At 38.5% G+C, this 26,248-nt stretch overlaps 1 protein-coding gene across 2 annotated transcripts in view; it reads right to left on the reverse strand.

Annotated features, from left to right (window-relative positions):
- Positions 1-25,620, reverse strand: part of CAPN7 (calpain 7) — a 32,232-nt gene extending 6,612 nt beyond the window's left edge. Inside the window, exons 1-18 of one of the 2 annotated variants that reach the window (XM_066555855.1) lie at positions 25,495-25,620; positions 21,427-21,535; positions 20,628-20,785; positions 18,315-18,382; positions 16,982-17,182; positions 16,494-16,580; positions 15,671-15,797; positions 15,257-15,342; positions 13,501-13,594; positions 11,783-11,929; positions 10,034-10,140; positions 8,381-8,501; positions 7,976-8,120; positions 6,368-6,467; positions 4,574-4,709; positions 4,037-4,112; positions 1,657-1,802; positions 865-927 (exon numbers count right to left, since the gene is read on the reverse strand). In XM_066555855.1, coding sequence (XP_066411952.1) covers positions 865-927; positions 1,657-1,802; positions 4,037-4,112; positions 4,574-4,709; positions 6,368-6,467; positions 7,976-8,120; positions 8,381-8,501; positions 10,034-10,140; positions 11,783-11,929; positions 13,501-13,594; positions 15,257-15,342; positions 15,671-15,797; positions 16,494-16,580; positions 16,982-17,182; positions 18,315-18,382; positions 20,628-20,785; positions 21,427-21,535; positions 25,495-25,596 — 2,073 coding nt within the window. In that variant the 5' untranslated portion in view covers positions 25,597-25,620. The remainder of the gene's footprint in view (positions 1-864; positions 928-1,656; positions 1,803-4,036; positions 4,113-4,573; positions 4,710-6,367; positions 6,468-7,975; positions 8,121-8,380; positions 8,502-10,033; positions 10,141-11,782; positions 11,930-13,500; positions 13,595-15,256; positions 15,343-15,670; positions 15,798-16,493; positions 16,581-16,981; positions 17,183-18,314; positions 18,383-20,627; positions 20,786-21,426; positions 21,536-25,494) is intronic. The other variant, XM_066555864.1, reaches the window with a different exon arrangement.
- Between the last annotated feature and the right edge of the window lie 628 nt (positions 25,621-26,248).

A 26,248-nucleotide genomic window follows, 5' to 3' on the forward strand; every position in this document is an offset into this window, starting at 1 on the left:
CATGAGTGTCCAAGCAAATGGACTGTTCCAAACTCCCTTGCTTCTCTCTTCCTGAACAAGTTGCTGTTTGGACACAAGACTTCTGACTACAGTAGGATTCCCCAGGGTATGCATGGTAGGTACAGAGGTAAAGCTGCTGGTTTATTCTATCCTGAGGATAAAACTGCTAAAACGTGAAAATACATGCAAGTTCCTTTATCCTGTGAGCTCTTGGCTATATTTATACTTCAGCTGAAGGTGTAACTGCAGCCCATGTTGACAGCTGAAATATGAAGAGCAGCTGGCCCCAAAACTGCCTGAGCTTCTGACCTAGTTTCAGTCAAGTTTTTCACTCTCCTCCTGTTCCTATACTCTCAGGGAGTGTACAATGGATATACTTCCTTGATCCTGTCTGGCAACAGGAGTGCTTATTCCAGTTGTTACAGACCCTTGAGGTATCTTTGAAAAATTTAGGAACAGTAATGTGTTGTGATATTGCCATCCTAGGTTTGTTTCTTATGGTCTTGCTACTGGTGCCTTTTGTTTGGCATTGCTGATTTTGTCCCATCATGCCAAGAGTTTTTCCAAGAAAATCATGCAATTCTCCCAAGGGGAAATGAGCAACACTTCTGGGGAGTTTTCATTCTGCACCATTACTAGCACAACCTGATTTCTGCAGAGTGATGACTTATTAGGTTATGGGTTGTTGTTCCAAAGGCCAGTCTGTTCTAAAAAGGCTTTGCAGCATGTCTGCAATGGCACAGCTGCAACGACACACTCTGTGCTGGAGGTGGGGCAGTAGTATCAAAATATATTTTAAAACCTTGTACATCTCAAATATGGAAAAGCTAAACCAGTGATGCATAAAATAAAATGTTTCTTTACCCGTTTGGAAATGGTGTAAGGTGTAGGAATCTTGGAAAAGGTGAACTTGCACAAGGAATACACCTGTGTTGTAAAAAGAAGCAGCAGGTCACACATTTCATCTTGCACTTTTCAAATGAAATCACGACAAATTAAAGAAAGGAGAATTGCCCACACAACATTTTCAGATACTTGTTCACTTCATGCCTGTATTACCAACCAGATGACCATGTGTCAGACTCAAAATTCAGAACAGTGCTGGGATTAAGACTTAGTTCTATTTCATTTTCTAAACAATCCTGCTCCCCACCCCCCAAAAAAAACCCCAACCAACCAAACAAAACCCAACCAAAAAAACCAACCAACAAAAAAAGCAAGATGGAAACAATCTGCATTTTACTCTTTTTTCAGTGAAAAAAAAATCTAGCATTGATCATTATGAGATTCAACAGTTAAGAGAAAAACCCAAATCCTAAGTCAAGACCTAGAGAAGTCAAAAACCTTTAAATCTTAACCAGGATCTAAAATAGGTTTATTTTGGATACATAGAGAGCCAATGATCTGCCTGTACATAGATACTTTTTTATTCTAGAAACTAGGAGTATTTTTCAGCTGATTTTTGTTACTAAAATTTTGTTACTACAAATAGAAAACATTATCAAACACATCATCCAGTGGTTCTGCTCCATCACTCATAGCTTCCCTCCCCAAGATAGCAATATTAATTCAGAAATACCCTTTTTATAAAATTTAAAAGCAAAGGAAACTTTACAGTTTAATTGCTTACATTCATTATGGAACAACAGCACATACCCTGATGGTGTAGTGGATGGTGTTTTGTTTCTCATACTGGGACACCACTAAGGTGAATGTATGGGAACCTGGAGAGGTCAGCTTTATCTTGGTCAGATAATGAGGACTGTTGATCCGAATACCATCAATATAAGGAGGAGGATCAGCTGAAAAAGAAAAGGATGAACATTTTTTCCTGACCAAAAAACCCCCCAGCTTGGCAAACTTCTAAGATTAGAATGAACAGACCTGAGTGCTCTGAACAGATGAGAGCCTCAAGATTTACATAAAGAAAGGACAGTCTTAACATCAGCTACTGTTTTCAGGAGGGGTACATCACACATGACAAGACACAAATTCCATCCTTGAAAGTACAGCTTAAATCCCAAGACGTGCAAGGACTGCTTATCCATCTCCCACCAATGCCAATGCTCAAAGAAGACTGCTGTAATTATGTTGAAATTTCAAGACAAAGATAATGAATGTTTAAGCACTCTTTGAAAATCTGTGAAGTGTCTGCTCTTTCTCCATTGGCTGGACAGTTCCAGAATGCCAGCTGCCAGAACTTTGGCCACCTTGTAAACAATACTCCAAAACATGTTAATTCCTGTAACTAAATCACACACACTTTCTGCCCCTCTCTCTTCAAATCCCTGTGATGATTAAACAGATGTAGCTGCATCCCAATACCAATGCACATGTGGTACTCAGAAAGATCCCAAATGTTTGCTTTTATAATTAGACAGTGTAATTTGTTATTTGGCCTCTAATTGGTTCTTTCCAGACTTCTTTTAATTTCAGTGAAGCAGGACCAAGTCTAGCCAATTACTTCAATAGGTCCAAGATCAGGTCCTTTTATTTTCTTCCACAAAGCAACATGGGAGAGGGGAAAGGATTAATATAAAACAATAAGAAGCTTAGGAATGGGAAATCTCGGCCTTGCTGCCAAAGGATTAAGCTTTTTTGTTCTCATCTCATTTTAACAGATGGTTAAAGATAATAGTGCAGCTTGACCAATCTATTTCCATGGAAAAAGGTTTTAAACAAGTTTGAGCTCGTGAGATCAGAAGTTTTTAAGAGTTTGTGTAGCAAGACAAAACATACAAATTGTTCAGTTTTTGGTGCTGGTCTTGCTAGGCTGTCTCTTTCAAGCACAACTGAACAATTCCCTCTACTATACAATTGTGTTTGGGTTTGCTCACTTAAGAACATTTTCAGTGAGACACACGTGTGAAATAAGCACTGCTCCAACCACCAGGAACACCAGAAGCAACTTGGGAGTTTACTTCTCCTCACAGAGGACCTCTTGCAAAATCAGATGATGTCAGGTGTCAAGAGATCTTTCCACAGAAGGACTTGGGTTCTCAGGGAAGCTTGGATTCTGGGGGAACTGGACAGCAGAGTTCACTGAACAAGATCAGATGCAAACAATGCAATGCTCATTAGCCATTCCAATAGAAAAAGTCTCACAAATTCCACTCTTGGATGAAAAAGGCTTTAAAATCTACGGAGGGGGCTGTTGCACGAGCAGCTACCTGAATGCAAACCTGGTTGTAAAGAGATTCCTATCTGTAAAAGCAACCAGCCAAATTCCACTTGTTTTAGGATGCACCTCCACTGAATAATTCCAAGGAATATTTCTAGCAATCTCTAACTTAAAAGAAAGAATAAATAAAAATATTATCTTCCTAGCTCTACCTTAAAGTTTCAGTCTATCCATTCAACCTGGGCATTACCTTTACACCCTGTGTCTCAGCCTGTGTCTCAGTTCTGCTGTCTCTCTTGAAATAAAGCATACTTGGTTATGTCACAGCTACAGCAAACCACTTCTCCTCAAGGTGAAAAGAATCTGACATATAACGACCAAGAGTGACATTTTGATGAAATTTGAACATTTTTAATATTCCGTACCTGATACTTGGAAATATGATGAAGTGTTTACCTGTATTTCATAAGCTTGCTTAGGTATTTTACTAAGCCAAATTCATGGGACAATTAACCCTGATTATTTTCATTTTGTGGAAGCTGTAGACCTTTAAAAATTTCACAAATGTAGGAATAATTATGCTATCAGAGAAAATAACACACAACATCTGTTCCCTCTAAGCATTAACTACTGGCACTGAAAAATAATCAGAAAAAATAAAGAAAATGTTGCAGCAAAGTAAGTGTCAGCAGGACTATGTAGACCTCTTAAGAGTGCTAACAACATGTTTAGAATAGCCTATTCCTTCAGTGTAGACTTTAAGTAGGATCAAACAGAGCAAAACAATGATTTCAGAAGACTGACCTCTTAATGAGGCATCTAGTTTTAAAGAAAAAAGGGCCTTTCCTCTCCACAAAATTCTGTGTCCTTCATTTATTTATAAAATCAGCTTCCTGACAATGAAGGCACACTAACCTGGATAGTAAACTTTTTTGCCATCAGTCTTGTATACAACCATTGTAATGAATTCCCGATTGTGTGCAAAGTCATCCTATTAAAAAAAAACAAACACAAAAAGCCACAAATCAGAATTGTGATATTCTGTGAAACCTCATGAATGCTTAATCAGAGTCAAGAACACCTTCTACCATCCCTTTTAATCAGCACACAATATGATGTGATATTTGTATTTATTGGGATACCCAACAGAATCCTTTTTCAAATGCCTGAAGTAAACAAACATCCACTAATTGAACTTATTCAGGCCTTAGGATTCAAAGTTACTTCACAGAATCTTTACAGTGGAATAGAATTGCTTAGCTCAAATTTTACTCTGTTTCAATTGGAGGTACACGTACCTGCTGAATTAAAAATTTCAAATGTACACAGGCATACACACCTGAACACAGGCAGTAATATACTGCCTATGAAATAATAAGAGAAATAATAAGAGAAAGCCATACAGAAAGATTGATAGAAGCTGTGGCAGAGCTTGCAGTGCAGAACCAGCACCTTGTCAGTGATGTGCCTGCTGAGCAGGACCCAGACAGCAGCACCACCCTGTGGACACTGCACCTCCAGCTTGTACTGAGGGTTGTTGGCCAGGCTGTAGGCATCCTTCACCGGGCCCTGCTTTGCATCCCACGTGCTGAAAGTGATACAGACACGTTATTAGACCAGTAAGAAATTAATTTGTGCTCTGAAATGAACTCCAAATCCTACACATATGCAGAGTGTGATATTATCAGTAACAAGTTACCAAAGCCTAGTTTTCTACTGGAATCTATGGCAGTGGTTACATAACACAGTCACATCAGAAGCATTATCTTAGAACCTTGTTTTATAAATGAGTTCATCACAATACATGTATGATAATAAAAAATGTTAAATACAAACAGCTTGGCTGGTGACTGCAATCACACAAAGCACAGAAAAAGCTGAGCCATTTAAGCAGCCTGGGCTACACAACCATAGCCATGATTGCACCCACCAATATTAAATGAAAAAACACCTACACTTTTGTAATTGTAGAAAACTATCTATCCATCTATCCATTTGCTATGGTTGGTTTCAAAAGCTTGCCAAATATTTTTCCTCCTTTTTATTTTTTTCCTGGTGTAATTTTATTTTAAAATGTGCCCTGTTTCATGCTTGGAAGGGTGCCCTGCAGATCTTTGAGGTGCCCTACTGCAGAATCTTCCTGCTGCCTTGTGAAGTGTCTAGACAAGAAAAATACAGTGAGAAAAAACAAAAAGTGCTGATGACTGAACACAAAGTGTGGCACACTGGAAGCAGAAATGTACACAGAGATTCCTAAGTCTCCTTGTCCCTCTCACACTTGTAAAACTGAACAGCATGTGTGGAAGGCTGCATTAAAAAAGTTTCAAATTATCACCATTGTTACTTTCCATTTTATGGCAACCGCCACTGCGCTAAGGCTTTTCCCTACACAGAGAGAAGACAATCACTGATAATGTAAGGACAGACAGACCAGTAGGTGAGCTCTGACATTAGCAGACACATTATCTCATCTTGCTGCATCACCACAGTGTACTTTAGAAATAATTGGAGTGCAAAGATGGAAGGAGCCTTTACAGATAAGCTCAGCAGTCACACTGTGGATGGAGGAGCTTGTGCAGAGCTAACACAGGCAGGGACAGTGTGGAAGCAGTGGTGAAATGCAGTCTAGTGGAGTGGGAAAGAATAGAAAGCATTGTCTTCCAAAACTGAGACACAGATACACACACTTATCCCCAAACTGGGAGACAAACCCCCTGAATGTAATGGATATTCAGTAAGAGACACTCAGACTCAGAAAACAAATCAGCAAGCAAGGAAGATTATTTATGACAACTACAACTGCTAAAACCCAGAACTGGTTAAACTACCCTGATGTCAGTGAACACACCCTGTAAAGACAACACACACCACAGAGCTCACTTGCAACTGGCCAAAAAATTAATTTCAAATAATAACTAGGTCACTTAAGCACTGTCTGGGCACTGCTTAGAGATGGACTGCACAAAAAAACTGATTTTTATTCTGATAGGGAGATGTGGGACTGAGGTCAGGATCTGGTTACACAGCTGTAGTTCCACAGAAACATCACAAGGGTCACTGAGCTCCACTGATGTTACAGAATTAGTCAAAAACAAAGCCTGGGCTGAGAAACTGTAAAGTCAGGCTCAACAGAACTGGGTTGGAATTCAAGCCCCTAGCTATAACCTGGAAGAACTGAAGGAAGGAAACATCACAACAGAACACTTACTGAGATTTTGAAACAAAAATTTTATCTTTTGGACCAACCTGTGAATACATGTAGATTCTTTAAAAAGACTTGGGTTCCAACTCAAATAAATAACATCATAGTACTGGCACAGGTCCTCCCAGGAAATCCAGAAAATGCCTGAAAAGGAAATGCTGTTATTATTTTCTTACCAGATACCTTTATTTTACTTATTTCTCAAAAGTCTCTTTCTGCAAATGATACAGCTTATATAAGGACACATTTCTGCAAAATGTAGTAGTAATGTCTGCACTGCCTAAATTGCTAAATTTAAACTTGCCCCCCAAACCAAGTTAAAGAAAGGAAAAGCAATTTAGTCTCTTGTTATCAGAGCTTCACTTTCTGAAGCTGTCAGAATGCTTTTCCATTCTCAAGCACTCAGCAGAAGGTATAAGAAAATCTGCTATTTTGAAAGAGACATCATTAGGTGATTCTGACCTGATTTCCCCTTTCCTGGGTTTCTAAAGCCAAAAAAATAAAATACACAGTCAAACAGGTTCCTGCAATTCAACAACCTACTTCAGCAGTCATCCAGCACAATCAAATATTCAACCAACACGTGAGTATATTCAAATGTATTTCTAAGGTACTTCATCCAACACCTATGTCACTGGTTTTTGCACCCTAAATTTGCTTTATCTTTGCAACATTCTCATGCATTTATTCTAGTTCTCCATAGCTCCCTTAATTGCAACTCCAGCCAACAACAGTCCCTTCAAGCCAACGAATTCCTAGTGGAGTGAACTTTTAAAATGATAGCAGCCTTATAAATCATGTGTCTGACAAAGGCAGTTGCAGATCTTTCAGCACTAAAAAGCAGTAATAATAACTACACAAAAACAAGAAGGCCAAAGTGTAAATCCAATTAGAAGAAATAATTCCATTAGAATTACTAAGGTAATTTCATATAAAATTTTAACAACCAGATGCTACAAATTACTTACTAAATGAATTGGGAACTAAGTAATAAGCTATTATAACTGTCACAAATCCAGGGCTGCTATTTTTATGTTTGAATCAAAAGTTTTCATCACGCACTTGCACGAAGCTTATCAATAAATGCTATAATCTAATGGATTTGGAGGCATAGTGTTGTAAAAACAGTGGCACTGAACAAAGGGGCTCCCTCAGAGATTTGCAGGCAGCAACTAGGACACAGCAAAAAGCAGAAACATCTTTCTGAAAGTAAAATGCAGCTGATGCACCAGAAAGAATGATTTAAATACTGATTACAGTAAGCATGTTGATATATATTTGAAAACGTTGGAGAGGAAAAAACCCCACAGAAAGTCCATTCACATATTAAAAAGCAGCATTACACAGCTTATTGTCAGAATGTTCTTTCTGCACTGAACTCCCACATACTGACACAGCACACTTTGACAAGGAGGTACTTTCTTGTCAATGAATTTGAGATATATATTTAACAGTCTAGATTACTTAAACCCCAAATAAACCTGAAATGACAGATCTAAATGCAAAAATACTTCCTAAACTTTTGGACTATTTAGTTTCTAGTATTTGTTTTACTCTCCTTGTGCTTAAGCATTCCTTTCCACCCTCCTGCAGGGATTCACCACAAAGGTCTATACTATTTGAAAAGATAATGACTTTTAAAACCTTATTACCATTGTCTATTTTCTGAGCTGTTCTGGGATCAAAGTTCAAGTATTTTTGTAAGTCTGGGGTCCAGTTTCTTGTGTCATTTTCACTGTATCGTCCCTTCCAACGTAAGTGGCTCCAGGGATTTTTTAGCTGAAGAAATCGAAGTCCCTAATAAAAACACAAAGGAAAATTGTCAATTCAGCTTGTCACGGTTATTTTTACATATTGAAAGCGCTTTCATATGGATCACAAAAACACAGAATCATTAAGTTTTCTGAAATTTCCCAGTGGAGCTCAATTCCAAGACAAAATAAAATAAATTAGCCATTAGAGCAAAAAAAAACAGTAGCTACCCATCTAGGGTAAACCTAGAAACATAGGTAGGTTTCAAACAGGAGTTTGTAAATACCCCCAGCTTCATTTGATACCTTATATTCTCTTATATCCAAAACTGCATATGCATGGGTTGGAACTAAACCCCACTTTTCTCCTTCCTCTTCAGACATCACCCCTGTTGCTGTTGTGATAAGGACATCTCCCTTGTGAAATCTGTTCAAAAAGAGGTGAAAAAATAGCTTAATTAACTCCCACAAGTTGCAATCTAACATTTGCCAGACACTGCAATAGCATGTTTATACACTGCCCATTAGCATGACCCTGCTTTATAAAAACTGGGATATAGGGGTTTTTGTCAACAGAAATCATTCCTGAAAAAAAATTGAGAAAGTGGAACTATTTTTCTTTCACAATTAAGTATACAGTTTAAACTAAAAATTATTCTTTTAGATATAATTTCATATTTTCATAAACAAAATTCAGCATTTATCAACCTGAAGCTCAGCCTGTGTCACTTTAAAGACACTCTTCACAGATCCACGGCTGAGCACAAATGTGGTTTCATCACCACTCAGTCAATGACTGCATATAGCAAATTATTAAGTCTGTCACACCCCCAGGATTTTGAAGAAGGAGAAGTTCATGCTTCTGTACTTTTGCAAGTGTTTATACTCAAGTTTAGTGTTCTGAATAGCAATTGCTAATTTTGGAACAATTACTGTTGTGAAAACACACTAACATGTTTCTATCCTACACTAAAAATCCAAGTACATACTCAGTGTCCCTAGACAGATTACAGGATAACTCGACTGCATGGATCAACACATTTCCAGGTGGACAAGAGCAATATTCCAATGGCTAGATCCCATCCTAACTTTAGTCATACCTTCAAATTACAACACCAGAACATCTGAAAAATTGCTGACAGCTCTGAGAGCTCCTAAGCAACTGAAAAAAATCTGTAGAAAGACTCTTTTTATTGTGGATGCAGATGTTTCAGTCAACAGAATAACCCCCTTCTACTGCATTGAAATACATACAACACTGGCTGCACAAAACCATTTGGAAAGAAATCAAAGTACTTGGTATACCTGGCATTTATAATTTACAGCTGTATCTTTCACCATAAGCAAAAGAATAGAATCATTTACTTTGGACCCTTAAGACCATAAAATGCAACTGCTATGGTAGGTCTGAAAAGCAGTATTGCAGTTTTGATAGACTTTTGCTGCTCCTCCAGGAGATTTACTGATGGGGCATAACCTTGTGATACAATTATATGTATTATATCTGCTTATCTGCTTGCCAAGGACAGCAGATATAGTTCTGGGGAACTGTGTGGAAAAACAGAACACATATCCTTCTTCTTTTTAAACACTTAACTGGTATATATTATAACGGGTACCAGTTAGAATATAACTGGTATATTGGTTCCAAACTGCTCTTCTCTGATTTTATATTCTGTTTTCTTTATCAAGGAAAGGGATATTTATTTTTTATTCATACATATAGACAAAGAATTCCATTACACAAAATTCCCCAGAACTTTAATCTTCTGTTCTAACAAAGCCACCAATATCTCATTTTTCTTCTTCCAGAAAGCACATGGAGGTTTTATAAAGCACAATTTGTAGCAGTACCAAAATGCTGTTGAAGTATCTGTGGTGACTGTATTGCTCTTAGAGTGGTAACACAGCTACTACACAGCAAGAATTTTAATTACTTAGGAAAGAACAATTGTCTACCTCTGATAAAGCATTCTGAAAGTGCTGTCTTTATTGAAGGCTTGATTGTCAGAGTGCATTGCAATTCTTTCAGGTATCCAGCCTGTCAGTGCATGGAGATCAATATTCTGAAATGCAAGTATTCAAAAGAAATCAGAACAGATAATCCACATATAAACATATGATGTCTGTACACAACTTATAAAACACCTTGAAAGAAATTAAGTACACATAAGTTACAGTACAGCTCTACACATAAAAGGGTCAAGATTAAGACTAACAAACAAAAAATTCTTTGATTATACAAGGACAACGTTTCCAAGTATCTTAAAAAAAGAGCTGGAAAGTGAACTGATGAAATAAACTGGAATTCCAGAGCAATGGAAGCATATCAGAATTATCAGTCATGTTTAACTGTGTGATGTGTTCTATTTATTTCATTGATTTACAGACTTTTAAAGCATAGTCAGAAGCACTATTTGGTACCTTGCTATTATATATGCATTTTAAATAATTTATGATTTATTTCTAAAGCTCAGGGTTTGGGTTTTTTATTCTTTTTGGTAAAGCTGACACTGACATGTATTTCCATAAAAAGATGCTTTAATCTCCCAACTCCTTGAAATATTGCTTAATTCCTATTCTTTTGCTTTGTACTCCTCAAAGCAAAAGCAGAGACTGTAAATGCTTGAAGTGTCAATAACCAGCACTAGGGGGCTGGGAACTTGAGGAATTACAAATACAACCCAGCCTGATTGTAAGTAACCCTGAGATTACAGAAGGAAGCTGGAATACAGTGGAAAGTGGAGGGGGCAGGAAGGGTGGAGATTAAATGTCACCAGTCAAGCTGTTTTTCCAGATAGCAAGTTAGAGGATGACAATGGGAATTAAATAACGTTATTCTCACCAGCTTTTGTCCTTCAAAACAAATATTTTTAAGTGTCCTGACACTTAAAAATATGTGCTACATTTACCCCTTACACAAAGCCACATTTGTCTCCATAACAATTTTTCAAGAGGTGATGATTACTAAGTATATCCACCAAGAATGTGATTGTCAAGACACCAATTAGCACCATGAATTTTAAAAAAATCTTTAAAATTATAATAGTATAAAGTTCAAATCAGAAAGGCTTCCTAAGTAACAAATTATGTGGGCTACTCATTTCAGCAAACCATTCCTCTTTAAAGAATAACTTGCATGTCACTTGTATGATGTATGTTGACTGTTTCTTTAGTAACCACATTATAGAAACCCAATGCATATTTATGGAGATGAGTGGAACAATCTGATAAACAAACTTACACAGATCAAAGCACTTGCTCCCTCTATACAGACCTAAATTTCTAGACTGCTCCTTTCCTAGCTGACTCCACTACCTAATGAGGAAGAACTGCCCTATTTATTGAAAGAGTTAGAAACCAAAATCAGCAGTATTGATATAGGCAAAGAGAATTTGACTTCATCCAACACGTCCATCTAGACTCTATAGAAACACTTCCTACCCACAAACATCAATACTGAAATCTGAGAGTTAAGATTAACTTTGACCATCAAGATGTCTTGCTCATTCTATTTTGATGGACTAATTTCATTAAGTACAGCTAAAAATAATTGTGAAAAAAAGAAACAGAAAAAAAAATTAAGAAAATGTCATACCAAATACTTGTCTCCCTAAGCTGCTCACTTTGATTTCACTAGAATGAAATTATTTTACCCATTATTATTTAAGTGGATTTTTTTCCTCTTATAAATAATCTCATACTTACAGAATTTGATCCAGGAAAATCATATCCTCCCATGACTTTCATGTAAGCCTTTTCTATTAGTGACACCCATAATTCATTCTTATTATTGGAATAAGAGCAGAGAAGTTCCCCACTATGATCAACAGGTAACTGGTCATCTATGATTACCTGTGTGAAATGAATGAAGTAAAGTATTATGAAAAAAGTATTTTGAAAGTAATCAGAAAATCAAACAAAACCCTCATTAATACAAAGCTTTTCAGACACAGCCAGACCTGACCATTATTCTCACATATGGACACCTCTATCAACCCTGCAGTGGTCTGCCCAAGTGAACAAGAAATTCCACTGTCAGCTCTTGATTGCACAGGCCTAATTGGGTGACATGTGAGTGGCTGCCTTGACTGATGGTGACAGTACACTCTTATAAAGTGTGCAATAGCTACTGCAAAAGGCACTTGCAGAAAGGTTCCATGCAATTACAAACATAAAAAGTAAAGAAAAGCCTAACAATATTCCTCATCTAATTAGGAATCAGAGCATGGATGATGCTTGGTAGCCAGCAGAGAAATAAGTATTTATTTATCTTTAAGGAAACTGTGTCATATCACTTTCATAGCCTCTAGTTCCAGATTTAAGTTTCTTCTCTCTGAAAAGGAAGAACACCTCAAAAGCAGCAGCTCTGACAGTATTAACATTTCTTCTTTAAATTAGGTACTATATATTCATCATCACTACAGATTCTTACTGCATATTTGCAGTAATCTGAAACAGTTTCTGTGAATAGATGTTTCAGTTTTCTGTTGGCACTGGTCCATTACAAATACAGGCTACCAGCACAGCACATTCTCTGGTCAAATCCTGTCTGTGCAGGAATGAATAGACCTTTTCATAGGAGAGCAAATGGCCATTCATCCTAACAAAAGGCAACCCTTAGGAGATATTTTGGGAAGAATATTAAGAGCAAGGCAGATACAAAAATTATACTTTCCTGGAACATTCAGATTCCAGAATTTTGCAGCTCAAGGACTTCCTCACCCAGAGGTTATATTTTAACAATTAAGACCTTTGAGGAGTTTCCCCTACTTCCCCACCCCATGAATATGACCACTCAACTTCTGGACTCTCATAGGCATTCATCAGTCACTATGATCTGTGCTACAGTTAAGTATGATGTGGAGAAATACATTATTTTATGTTCTTATTTATTGCACTGAAAAGAAAATGAAATTGTTCGTGAGTTTGCAAAGTTTTATCTTCAGGCATTTCCTCTTCTTACTAAAAATCTGTAGTTGACCAAGGCCTTGCTTGAATTATCAGTCAAGTTATTCCACTGTGGTCATTTCATATCTACACTCTTCCTGATATCCCCCTCTATAATTTTTAATTCTAAGATGGAGTGGAAGAGTGCACATCTAATTCATAAATAGGGGATACATAGCTTTGTTCCTATTTGGTTTTCACAATTCTGTTAAGTAATATAAGGCATTTTTTAACATGAATGTAATGTAAGGCTGTTTTTATTAATGTTCATAGAAGTATAGAAGTACAGAAGAAGTATGTGGTTGCATACTTCAAAACCAAAAATGAATCTCAAAAAGGATTAACAATTAAAAAATACTTTCCAAAAACACCGGCCTAAAGTTTTTGCTATGCAAACACTTCATAGTGAAGCTGATCAAGCCTTTAAAACACATGACTTTTGTAGTAACAGCAGTAAGTTCCCCCAAAAACTTTACCTTTCTAGGAACACCATTGATATGAAGCTTCACCATGTATTTACCACATGGATTATATTCTGGTTCTCCTTTCTTATTCTGAGGGTAAATTATACTGTTAACAGAAAAAAAAAAAAGAAGGAAATTATGACATAAATGACTTGGCTGTACCTACACTTATAAAGATAAAAGTGTGATTAACACAGTCTGTTTAAGGAATTTACACTGAACAGAAATATTGCATTTTTAATGAAGAGCAACTCAAATTTAGTAAAAATAATCATGCTTAAATAGGTTTTATTTTTTCAGGCCCTGGTCTTGCTGCAGCTTTCTACTTAATATAGTAGCAAAAAGAACATAAGTAACCTAACTGTTTCTCAAACAGAAGCAAGGCAAATAAATTTATCTTATGATTAAACAAGCAGTATTTACAAATCTATAATATAAATACAGTATTTGCCTGAATGACAAGTCAAACTTTTAAAGGAGAAGGCTGTGCAGAACTTTGAAAAGATTACAAATTCAGTTCCAAAAAGAATAGATTAAAACAAAACAATCCAAAAACATTCACACACTGGTCTGGCAAGAGCCTCCCAGCAAAGTCCAGAAAATCCATGGCAAATTTATCATAGGATGCCAATTGACTGGAGCTGAGATAGTGTTAACATTAATTCCACAATGAGTTGTAAAATGGACCACCTGCTGCACAGCAGCCAACAAAGTAGACAAATGAAACCAGAGTGCATTATAAAGTTTATATTTAAAAAATCCCAAACAAATACAAAATCCTTCCAAATTATTTCTTACTCCTCAAAACACATCAGTAGTTAGACTCCAGTGTCTGTATTCATACCTATATTGATAGCAAGTTATATCTTAGCTAGGAGTTCTGTGATTTTTTAAAAAATTGTAATTAACTATGACTAATTAGTTAAGGAATGCTTGACTCTGATTTTAGCTGGCTTTGATTTAGATCTATGTTGGCTGAGTGTCAGAAGAAAACCCTGAGAAACTATCTCACAGCACCTGCAGAAAGGAACTCCATGAACCCATACCCCTAAGAGAACTCAATCAGCAGTTGAAGAACAAAATTCAATAAAGAATCATTCAATGGTTATCATATAACTAGAGATAAATAAGATGTCATGGAAAAAGAAAGCTATCTTGAGCAAGTTAAGGAGTCAAAGGCCTATACACCCCAGAAAACCTGATTAATACACTGCAGGTACAGTAAGGGAGCCAGTTCATAGGCTTGTTACACCCCAGAAAACTTAATCAATGATAATTGTCTAACCAGGACAGCAAATTTAATAAAGTGCTGCTTGGCTGGATAAAATTTGGGTTATCCATTAAACAAAAATAGATGAGATGTTCTGGAAGAAATAAAAGAAGCAAAACACCTATACCATGATGCAATAAATTGTGCAGACTTTGGGGGGTATCTGTAAAAAATCTTGGATATTAGAGCATAAATAAATGTCTGAAAACTGTTGTTTCTTTGAACATGTCTATGGTGAATAAATTCATTATCTGTTCCCAATTTTGACTCAAAATATTTATTAAGAATGTTTGTATAACAGCTTTTTGCTGTTAAACTTAAAACCCTTTGATCCAATATAAAGTTGGCTTCCTGCTTAGAAGTGCTGAAACCATGAGTCCAAGGGAGATGAAGGTGAAACAAATGCTGGTTTTGACTGTGTACAGCTGTCACAGAAGATATTGCAAAAGCTGGGCAGTGTTAAATCTGAAAAGATCTTGCAAAGCAACAGCTACTTACCTCGTGATCAATTTTTTGTTGTATCTTCTTTCATACGCTGCACTGATAGCTAGTGATGCCACAAAAGAACAATCTGACACTATTGTCTACAAAGAGAAGAAAACCAGTGAGGACATTTAGTAATAATTCAGCTACTGAGAGATGAATGCAGTAGATGGAGGGAAGGAAAACAGCCAGTTAGTAATTCCCTTCAAAAGGGAAGGATTTAGACCAAAAGAAGCAAAGCCACTATTAAAGAGGCAGAAAATGTATTCTTGTTCAACATGAGGCCCCTACAGAGCAAAACTTTTTCCATTTATTTAACCTCACAAGAGCCAAGGAAAGCACTCTCCTATTTGGGGATTCCTTTTTGAACAACAAGCTCCCCCATGATAAACCACTAGCAGCACACATTTTTCCTTAGGAACAATTTACCTGCTTTATGCTGAAACTTGATACGGTATAGATCATCGTAGGGTTATTTGTTATGTCATCTGGTCTCACCCACTTGGCAAACATTGCTTTCTGTTTGGGGGATAATGGTAGCTTCCCACATTTATCACTAGATTTAAGAGAGAAAAAAAAGTAGAAATAAATCAGTAGCAGTTTAGAAGTGCTTTTTATGGTATGTGCAGTCTTAAATATGTCAGATGGTGCAAAATATGCACAGAACAATTACAAAGCTGTAAAACAAATCTAAGGAACACTGCTTTGAAGTTTGTGATTTTTAAGGGGGGGGAAAGGAAAAAAATTTAAAAAGAAAAAAAGTCAACCAACCCCAAATGTCTTTGTCTACTATGGCTGTATCATCTTAACTTATTATTATTGCTTATGAATTAAAATCTAGCTGTTATATATCACTCTTACTTGGAATAGCCCTTTACAGAAGAACAGCTATGACCTGCATTTTACAGGCAACAGAGCTAAATTCATTAGCATGGAGCAGCATCAGAAAACAGACTCAAGCTGCCAGCCCAGCCTGATAATCCAAAAACCCAAATGTAATATTATCCTTATAGGCTTGAAGACACAAGTGCAAAAGCACTACAGAGCAGGATCAGCTTACAATAAAGTTTTAAGTTCAAAGTGGAAGAAGGAAGTGGTAGTATTTAAATATCTCTGCCTGAATTATGCTTAAAAGCCCACGTAAATGATTTTAAACACTGAAAAATAAAATACAGAAATACTAAATATGGAAGCTTTGAAAATAAAAACAAAACTGAAGTTCAGTAAAGTTCAGTAACTGACGCATACTTACGAAAAAGGCATAGGGAAGGCAAAACGTTCCCTCAGATCAACACTCATGAAAGGTACATATTCAATGCCATTAATCTTTGAAGTCTTCCTGCAAGTCAGAAGAAAAACAACAAAAAAGAGCTACAAACTTATCAATCATCTTCTGAAAATTAACTTGCAGAAGGTAACAATGAAATAAGTTTTTAAAAAAGACTAGTAATACACAGTGCTTCTGAAAACAAGATCACTACCTCTTGAACATTATATATTTGATAGTTTTCAAAAGTCACAATTTAGGTTAATGATTTTATAAATTATTTGTAGCTTATTTCACCTATAATAAAAACCAAAGTAAAAGGACCTGGATGGAATAGAAGGCTGAGTAATATAAAATATTATGCTTTTATTTCCAGTGAAATAGCAGTTGTGCAATCTATAAAAACAACTTTGCACTTTGGCTTCTCAGTGTCAGACCTTCCATGAACTCATTTTGGAAAATCTTAGACTTACCTGAGTACTTCAATCTCCTCTGCAGTGTATCTCTGACCTTGAGATTCACTAGCTTGTACTGCTCTGATTGTCTGTGGTTTATCATTTAAAGAAAAATCAGGTCCCAATGGAAAGAATGCTCTGACTGGCTGATTTGGTTTGGCTGCAGTTGACTTTTCTTTCTGAGATGACTTTGACATAGATTCCTTCAGTGCTTCTGCTCTAAAGCAAATAAAGAATGTATTTTCTTTACAACAGTGATAAAAATATAATTACAGTTCAATTATTGATTTTCTTTGTTCATGTTCCCACATATATTAAATGGAATGAGCAAATGCCCCAGTTGACCAACACTACTTTTTCTTAAAAAAAAAAAAAATCAAATCGATTTCTGATGTTGGTGCTTCTTTATTTTTCTGTTCTTGAATCAATTAAAATACAGCATTTCCAACTCTTACAAGCTACTTTTGACAGAACTCATTAGATTTTTATTGCCTCTAAATTATGCTAATAGGAGAATTTCTGTAAGTGTTCATCATGTGGAATCTCAGAACAAGATCACTGAAACACAGAGAAAAAATTTTTCTGCATCCTCTCATACCTTCCAGATTTATTTTGTCTAGCAGGTACAATAGTAGTAAAACCCATGGGCATTCTCACAACCCAGGCTTTCAACTGCTTGAACATCGTGTATGCAGGAGCCATATTTTGTTACTGCTGCATTAAACTTCTGTAAAGTGACACACATGCAAAATATTGGGATTTTTTTTCTGAACACAGACTGAGAAATACTAAAACCCAGTTTATACTGAAACTTAGCCCAACACAGCCTGGGATCCACCATCATAGAGCTGATTTAAAAAGACGTACATTGACCTTATACTTGTGTAAATTGTTTCAGAGATTTCACTACACATATCCTATGTAATTAGATTGCTATTGTAAAGAAAAACGTTTCCAGTTTCCAAGCTGTCTTCCTTATGGAGGGACATTGACACCTTGACTTCATGCTAGCCTGAATTCAGCAACTTCTATAGAGGCCAATAATTATAGTACTCTGGATTGTATCTCTGAAGTACTGCATTTGTTCTAACAAGCACACAGTCCTTTCCTAATTCTGCATGTCCCAAGATTCCCAAGGGTTGGCACAACAGCTGCCACATTCAGCAGTGAAGCAGCTGGCAACTGGCTCCAAGGTGAACTCTGCAGGAGTTTAGTCTACACAGAATCCACACAGACATGTTAGACTGAGAATCCAACTCAGAGGGTGCACTCAGAACTGACAGCAAGTATGTTTACTAACATTAGTATGTTTACTTACATTAGTATGTTTAGTAACATCAGCAGTACTCACCTATCCAGTGCTTGTCGAGCCAGCTGTTTCAGTTTGGACTGGAGTCCTGCTTCTGAGGTTTCAGTAGCCTAAAGTGCAAAATTAAAGAAAAATCTACACATCCAAAAACCACCAACATGTTTCATTAGCTCAGTTGTCATACTTCTAGATTACAGCAAAGAGTAACCAGCTATTTATTCCAATTCTCTTTTTGAAATGAGCAAATATTTTGCTTTGTTTGTTGTTGTTTCTTTTTTTAAACTCAGCATAAAAAAATACTATGTAAGCAAATACCATTTTGCTGTTCTAGTGAAATTTTGATAGAATGGAAGTTATGTCTAAAATTCTTCACATGAAAAACAGTCCATACACAAAGAGAATTGCCAGAATTAATTGTGTTCAAACACTGTTGGCAGAAAGAAGACACAACAAAACGCTGCACATACTGCTGAGCTTGAATGTGTTCAGATTCTTTTCTCCAAATGTGTTAAAATGATCATGGTAATTTAGGAAAAAGATTTTAAATGTTTACTTTCATAAGATAAGTGTTTTCAAACTAACAACATAGTGGTGCAAGAACAACATTTTTAACTTGCAATCAAAAGCATAAAATAACCTAGGACAGGGTGACAAAGATGTGACGAGTGTTAACTTCTGCTCTCATTTGGGAGGTCATTTTTGACAGTTTATACTTTTGTCTTCCTTACAGATGAAGCATAGCTTCTGCAGCCAAACAATCTGCAGGAGGCACAAGATGAGGTGCGGCCTCTCCTGTGGCATCTAAAAGCAGGTTTCAGGTTCTAGCTTTGTGCCTTGAACAATTATTTCAGGTCAGGGATGTCAAGTGAGGATACAAAAAGCAATCTACTTTCACCCGAAGAAACAAAACTAGAAACACCCTCTGTAAGAAACTAATTTCATTTGCAAACAAATAACATTCTGGGGTTCCTGGCTGGAAAACACTTTAAAAGATTTATGAAGGTAAGTAATGGAGATGGAACACCAGCACATTCATCTAGGAATCAGCCACAGAAGAGAAGTAATGGCTGAGTACTTCAAGGGTAAGGAAGAAACAAATCTCTCCCTCTGAATATACTGAGAAAAACAGGAGTAAACTTCAAGATAGCAGAGTCCCTTAAATCTCCTTTCATCCTGGGAAGAAGAAAGGACTTTTGGGTCACCCTGAGGGACAAACCTTACCATCATGTCAACAAAAGATTATGCTAGTCAAGATTAAAAGAAACTTCAGCAGTATCTTGTACCTAATGAAATACCCAATAAATGCAGCTGTTAATATGAGATATTTTCAGACTAACTTCAGTAATATTTGCATGCACTGACACAACAGAAGGAGGAACACAGCAGAGAAAAAGGAGCATGCTGCTGCAGTAAGTGTTATGTAATAGACTGAAAATGTTCTGCTCCAACAGCTCAAGTGGAAAAACTAGAGCAGCTCTACTAACTCTTGATCTGGTTACACTGTACCACCAGGGGTTTTAGCCTAGGTAAAACCTGTTAACATAATTTAGAGGAAAGGATTTACTCAAGCATGTAGCAACAGTAACATAACACCCTCAACAACCCACAAATATTTTTACATTATAACATTGAAAAGAAGAGAAAAAGAAAAACAGACTTGGTGGAGTTACATTATGATGGTGAGCTCTTCTTGTAATGAGTTAGTTAAGGCAACTGGACTTAAGGGAGAAAAGCAGTACCTGTAGTTATATTGTTTATTGTTTATGTAATGGCCAATTAATCCTTATTAATTGCAGTGTGAATTGAATTCACTCATAACAGCTTTAGTGTTAAACACTTGAGTAATCAAGTAGTATTTGAATAGTTATGGCATCACTGTTAACGTCTTCAAAAAATGTTACACACACAAATTTCCCTTAAATGACTTCCTTTAATGTAGTCAGAAATTAATACAGCTGACACATTGGCAAGTCAGCTATTCATTTTTAACAGTTTTTAATTTCTGTTTTTGTGGTATTTGCTCCAGGACAAAAATCAACACAAAAAATATTCCAGAATATTTCTAGCTTTTAGTATAATCCAGTTCAGAAAAAGAATCTACATAAATGACAAGTCCCCATAAATTTACAGTGTTGTATAGAACGTAATAAAGACTGTAAGAAACACTGAAAAAAAAACCAAACCAAAACCAAACCAAAAACAGTGAAACAAACAAACAAAAAAATTTAAAAGGGAGTTTTTACAAATACAGGTACTCCGTTTTCAAGCCAGCCTTTAAGGGTCAGTCATTTGTGAGAGTGGAAGAATTTCTTACCATCACATAATTCCACCAAGTTACCCTGTAGCTTAACATACTGTTTTCAAACAGAGTTCCACTGCTTCTGTGTACAACTCTATAGCTTCTTCTGCATTGCCTTTATCATCTTCATCAAAAGCCTGAGTAACTAGGAAGTGTGCACGCTCCAAGTCCAACTGTTGTTTTGACTTCAGAGGGTCTGTCTTCTGTGATTGAACTAAAAGAAAAAAACTGTCTTTAGCCTTCTATAGCAGCAGACATGTAAAAACATCCTGAACATGTCACCAAAACACTAGCAGCTCTAATCAGATGGGTAATGTCTATTTCTTGTCTGCTAACAAAATCTTTCCAAACTTTGCTAAAAACATCTATGCAAGGGCAAAGAAACACCATCACAATTCCTGAAGCAGAGGTTAGCTCTCGGGATATTTCAGATTTGAAATAATGTAAGTAAAATTTCTTTCATACTACATGGAGAACAAGGATGTTTAATTATGTAAAATATTTTATCATTTGTGAAAATACATCACCTATAATAATATACTTCAGTGTCCATCTCACTTAATACCTTTACTAATGACCTTTCTCACATTTGCTCTGCAGATGTGGTTCCTCAGAATATTTAAAACCAAAGAACACCCACACCCAAGTCCTTAGAAAGTAATGCTCCACTTAATTTATGGTCTATCAGAATTCAAAGCATTGATGTGCTCATTGTATTTGTGATTCTTCACAAAGGGCAAGAAAATCAGAATAATAAAAACAGAGCAAACACCATTGATATGTATTTCACAGCAGCAAACAACTTTCCACTCAATTAATTTAAGCAGAGGTTTAATTAGAAAGCTCCTTACCCACCTGCTGAATGGAGAGCTTGAACTCTCTCCAAGTACTCATTTATTTTTTCTTGAATATTTTCCAAGTTGGACCCAGCCATCCCAGCATAAATCAAGGCTTGTGCAGCTTCCTGCAGGGAGAAGAATTGGAGACAAAGTTAATGTTTGCTGCCTAGAAAATTACTTACCATAAACAGAGGGCCTACAGCAGCCATGAGTTGCATGAAAGCAAGCCATTACATCTGCAAAAAGACTCAGTGGCTGCAGGGAAATTCTGCTCAAAAGAAAAAGTTTCAAGTTATAAGCTAGATCATGTTTAATTTCTCACATCTGGGACAACCTATAAGACTATAAAAACATTCAGAAGTTCTGTAACATCAGATCTTAGGCCTGTTTATATAGTAATGTATGAAATCAGGAGATTTTAAGTAAAACTCTTCACGCATGCACTGAAACAGTTTGGTTTCAAAGTTGAGGATTTAAGGTTAGGAGAAAAAAGTAGCTATTCCAGTTATTTGCATTTAATCTGGTAATAACAAAAGTAAACAAATATATAAGCTTTTTAAAATCAAATGCCAAGAATTTTTGTTTAGTAAGCATTTTTAAAAATTATTATTACTCAGATAAAGCTATCCAATCTGGAACATGTGCAAATGTGAGGCTTCCTAGCTTCTCCAACTTGTTTTTTTTAAATGTTTGTATGCATACAAAATACTGGGTGGAAGCCTGCTTCCAGGAGGGAGCACAGGCCTCTGGCTCAGAAGCACAGTACATTACCCACATTAAGGCTTTTTCCATCCTCTACAAATCTATTAAGAAAAAACGCCTTCAGTTGCATAAGCTGTCTATCCCTTCACTGAATTTATGAAAAACACCTAAGGTTTGGCAGGATTGCAATAAATAGCCAGAGCTGACACAGTCTCCAAACCACATGGAGAATCAACATTTGTCACCCCACAAAAATGAGGACAGAAACCTTGTTTTGTCCCCATTACTGACATGGAAAACCCCCCAGTTTTGTGGCAGCACTCGCCTTCCCAGCAGCAGCAGAGGAGAGGAGGTGGTGGGGTAGCAGGCAGGCTGGGAAGGCACAAAGCAGAAGAGTAACTAGAGAAGAAGGCAGAAAGCAGAAGAGTAACTGGAGAGCTGCTTCACAGAGATGGTGCTCAGAGAGGCTGCCCTGCACAGGGCAAGCACAGATCCATGGCCAGGGCTCCCTTGTGTGTTTTATGGCCACTATTTTGGTCAAGCTGAGCAGTTTGCTCCCATATCCATCTGTTTAGTTTGCCCAAACTTAAAACTGATCCTGACACAGCCTGTATTTGTTAACAGGATAAATTTTCACTGAGAAACATCCCAGAACTAAGTACTGCATGCTCCCTGCCAGCATCCATCTCCATACTACATCACACAAAATATCCACAGCCACTGAAGGGTAAGCAGAAGTACCATTTATATGTAGCAATTAACTACCACTAAGGTCTAGCACACAACTATTTTTTGCAGGGGAAAAAAGTGCACTACAGCTGTGTGCTCAAGGGATGGGTATATTTGTCTGTGACATACTGCAAGTACAGACTGACAAAACAGGTGCTGTATCACAAAGGTATGTGCTCTACATATGATGCAAAGAACAAATGTGGATTTCCAAACCAGTGCTACAAAATCAGTCTATAATTGATGTTGCTTCTGTGATTTCAAGCACAATTGTTTTTGCCTGGTTTTAAGATGTAAACATAATGGAAACAAGTCTTTTATAAACCAAATCTGCAAAGGACTGAAGCAGTTGACAGAAGAGTGCTAGTGGAGCCAGCATGGCAGCTGTTTCCAGTGACCAGATGGATGTGCAATTCAGACTCAGCATTTATGATTTCTCCAATGTCACTACTGTTTGTCACAAGTAGTGTGCCACAGTCACACTAAGCTAACTACAGCTCATCAGTCTGCAAGCTGCTAACAGCTGGTCAAGAGCCAGACTTAGCAACAGCCTTCAGCAGTTTTGGCTGAAGTCATAGGTGTCCAAATATGATCCTGACATTTCTGCAGAGCACCATTAATTAGCAATCTGCCTGAAGCTGGCTCACACGCAGCACTCCCCATGGCATCTATCAAAGTTACATGGTAGCAGGAAGCCAAGCATACTTGCTAACCATAGGAACTCCATTCACACATTTTGGTGTTGTCTACAGCAACAACTGTAGCATTTTCCATATTTCATCCTTAAGGTCAAGTTCCTACAGAAGCCAGTTCAGTACCCAAGCTTTCCCACGTGCTTATTAATTGCACCAGTGGGCTCTGAACTTCTTAGAGCAGTTGATAAGAAAGCTGCTGACAGGCCAGAGCTTACTTCTACTGTGCTGGAATATATAAATGAATAAATAAATAAAGTATCCCTGAAATAATAAATGACATTTTGTAATTATTTTGTATAATCTAACATGGCAGTGATTCTTCAGGCAACATCTGGAAAGCCAAACATATCTAGGTTACCCTCTTGTCTCATGTAGTTTCAAGTGCACCAAGACTGACAGGGGTGCATTTTTCCACTTAGCAAGAATATCACCTGTATACAGCATGTGAAAAAGATTTTCCACACAGATGTATGCTCAAAAGCATACAGGGGTGACTATTTGCACAAAAAGATACTTTCATTCTGAATAGCACTGAGTAATTTCTGCCAGATGAAAGGAGAGATACACGGTGCTAAAGCAGTACTGCACGTGGTTATCAGACCATGCACACATGCTGCTCCTGATGAACACAGAGCCTATCGGCGTTATTATGGGCAACTAAAACTGCTCCATATATAAGGTTTACATATATAAATTTAGCCCTCTAAAAATTAACAACTGGGATAAAAAAAAAAAGAAAAAAAGACTCTTCTTCCTATTCTTTCACACTTACACGCATAGGCCACCAAGATATTAACACTATGCTTTTTAAACGTTTCACAGACACCTTGTACTCATGAAATAAAAGGCCAGCTACAGATCCCTTAACAAATTATTGGAAGAGAATCACTTTGTCAGGATAACAGAATCTGTGGAATGATTACTGTGATAAGGATAAACAGAGGCTTCAAAGAGACTTCTCGCAGGTGAGAAGTCAATGCGATATGGAACTTTAATGTAACTTTACAACACATAAAACAACAATTTACATAGGTGAAAAATGCCTAATGGTTGCACAAAAACGACTAAATACTAGTAGTAAACCTAGAGATATTGAGTAAGACACTGAATCAACCTCATTATACCCTTAGCTACACCAACCTGACACTCTATGGAAACAATAAAATCTGGTCCCTAACAGAAAGAATATTCACACGAGATAAAAACCTGTCACTGACAGCTTGTGATCTGAAGCTGTGTTACTGCCGAGCATCTTGTATTTCACCACAGACCTCTCTATTTGGTGGCTGTAGAAGAGAGTTGCTTCCAGCTGCACACCCAGGAGCAGTAGTATGCCCACTTGTGGTTCTCCAAAATGCCCAGCATAAAACTGATCAGTCTTTCTGGCCTGGCAGGGTTTGGGGAGAGGCCAGGAATGAACGCGTAAAACCAGCGGGGCAGAGACGTTTTTAGGTTACGATGAATCTTCCCAGCAGCACTGAAGGGGCTGTGTCTCCAGCAGCTGGAAGAAGCCGAGTACCTGCAGTGCTTTCCCTAAGCCTGTCGGTAAATATCAGCGCCCGGGCAGCGCTCGTTCCCACCTAAAAGCAGGACGCAGGCAAAAGGCGTTTCGCGACCCGCCCTGAAGGACGCGGCTCCTCCGAAGACTGACAAACTTTCCACGCTCACGCACGGCCTTCCGCTCTCGTCTCGGCGGGCACCGCCTCGCCTTCCCCGGGCCGAGCTCGCTCCCGGGGCACACCCGCCGGGGGAGGGCGGGGGCGGCCGCGCTGACCCAGCGCGTCTCCCTCCGCCTGCAGGGCCGTGCCGGGCCGCGGGTGTGCCGCGCACTCCTCTCCGGCCCTCGGGGGGCCAAGGGGAGAGCGCGAACCCTCCGGCAGCTCAAGAGCATCATGCAGCCCGCGGCGCGAGGAAGGAGACGGCGGCGCCCCGAGGAAACCGGCGCGTCCCCGCCGTACCTTGTAGTAGAAGACCGCTTCCTGGTAGCGCCCGCTCTGGTCCCGCTGCACCGCCAGCTTCGCGAACTTCACCGCGTCCAGCTCCAGCGTGGTGGCGTCCATGGCCAGCGCCCTCCCGGTGCCGGCGGCAGCTCCTGTCGAAGCCCACCCTGTCCCTGTCCCCGCGCCCGCCCGGCCGCCTTCCCCGCCTCCTTGACCCCGCCGCGCCCGTCGGCCGCGCCCCCATGTCTGGCCACGCCCCCACGTCTGACCGCGCCCCCCGCCCGCGCCGCCGCGTATGTGGCCACGCCCACCGCGCCCGAAAGCGCCCGGTCCTCCTCGTTTGGCCACGCCCACCGCGCGCCCACGCCCGCGCGCCCCGGCAGACCTGCGCGTGCTCGGGCGCGCGGGGGTGGCGGGGCCGGTGAGGTGGTGGGCGGGAACGGCGCGCTCCCACCTGAGGCGCTGGAGGCGTGAGCGCGCGCCGGGCGGTGATAACAGAATGACAAAATTACAGAATCACAGAACGAGTTAGGTTGGAAAAGATCCCCGAGATCATCGAATACAACCCATGGCTGAACACCACCGTGTCAATCAGACACTAAGTGCCACGTCTAACCTTAAACATCCCTGGGGACCGGTGACTCCACCACCTCCTTGGGCAGCGCATTCCAATGTCTAATCTCTCCTTCCGTGAAGAAATTCCTCCTAATGTCCAACCTGGACCTCTCCTAACACAGGTTAAGACTGCGTTCTCTTGTCCTGTCACTGAGAT

The sequence above is a fragment of the Molothrus aeneus genome, chromosome 1 (assembly GCF_037042795.1).
Source record: "Molothrus aeneus isolate 106 chromosome 1, BPBGC_Maene_1.0, whole genome shotgun sequence".
Classification (NCBI taxonomy): domain Eukaryota; kingdom Metazoa; phylum Chordata; class Aves; order Passeriformes; family Icteridae; genus Molothrus; species Molothrus aeneus.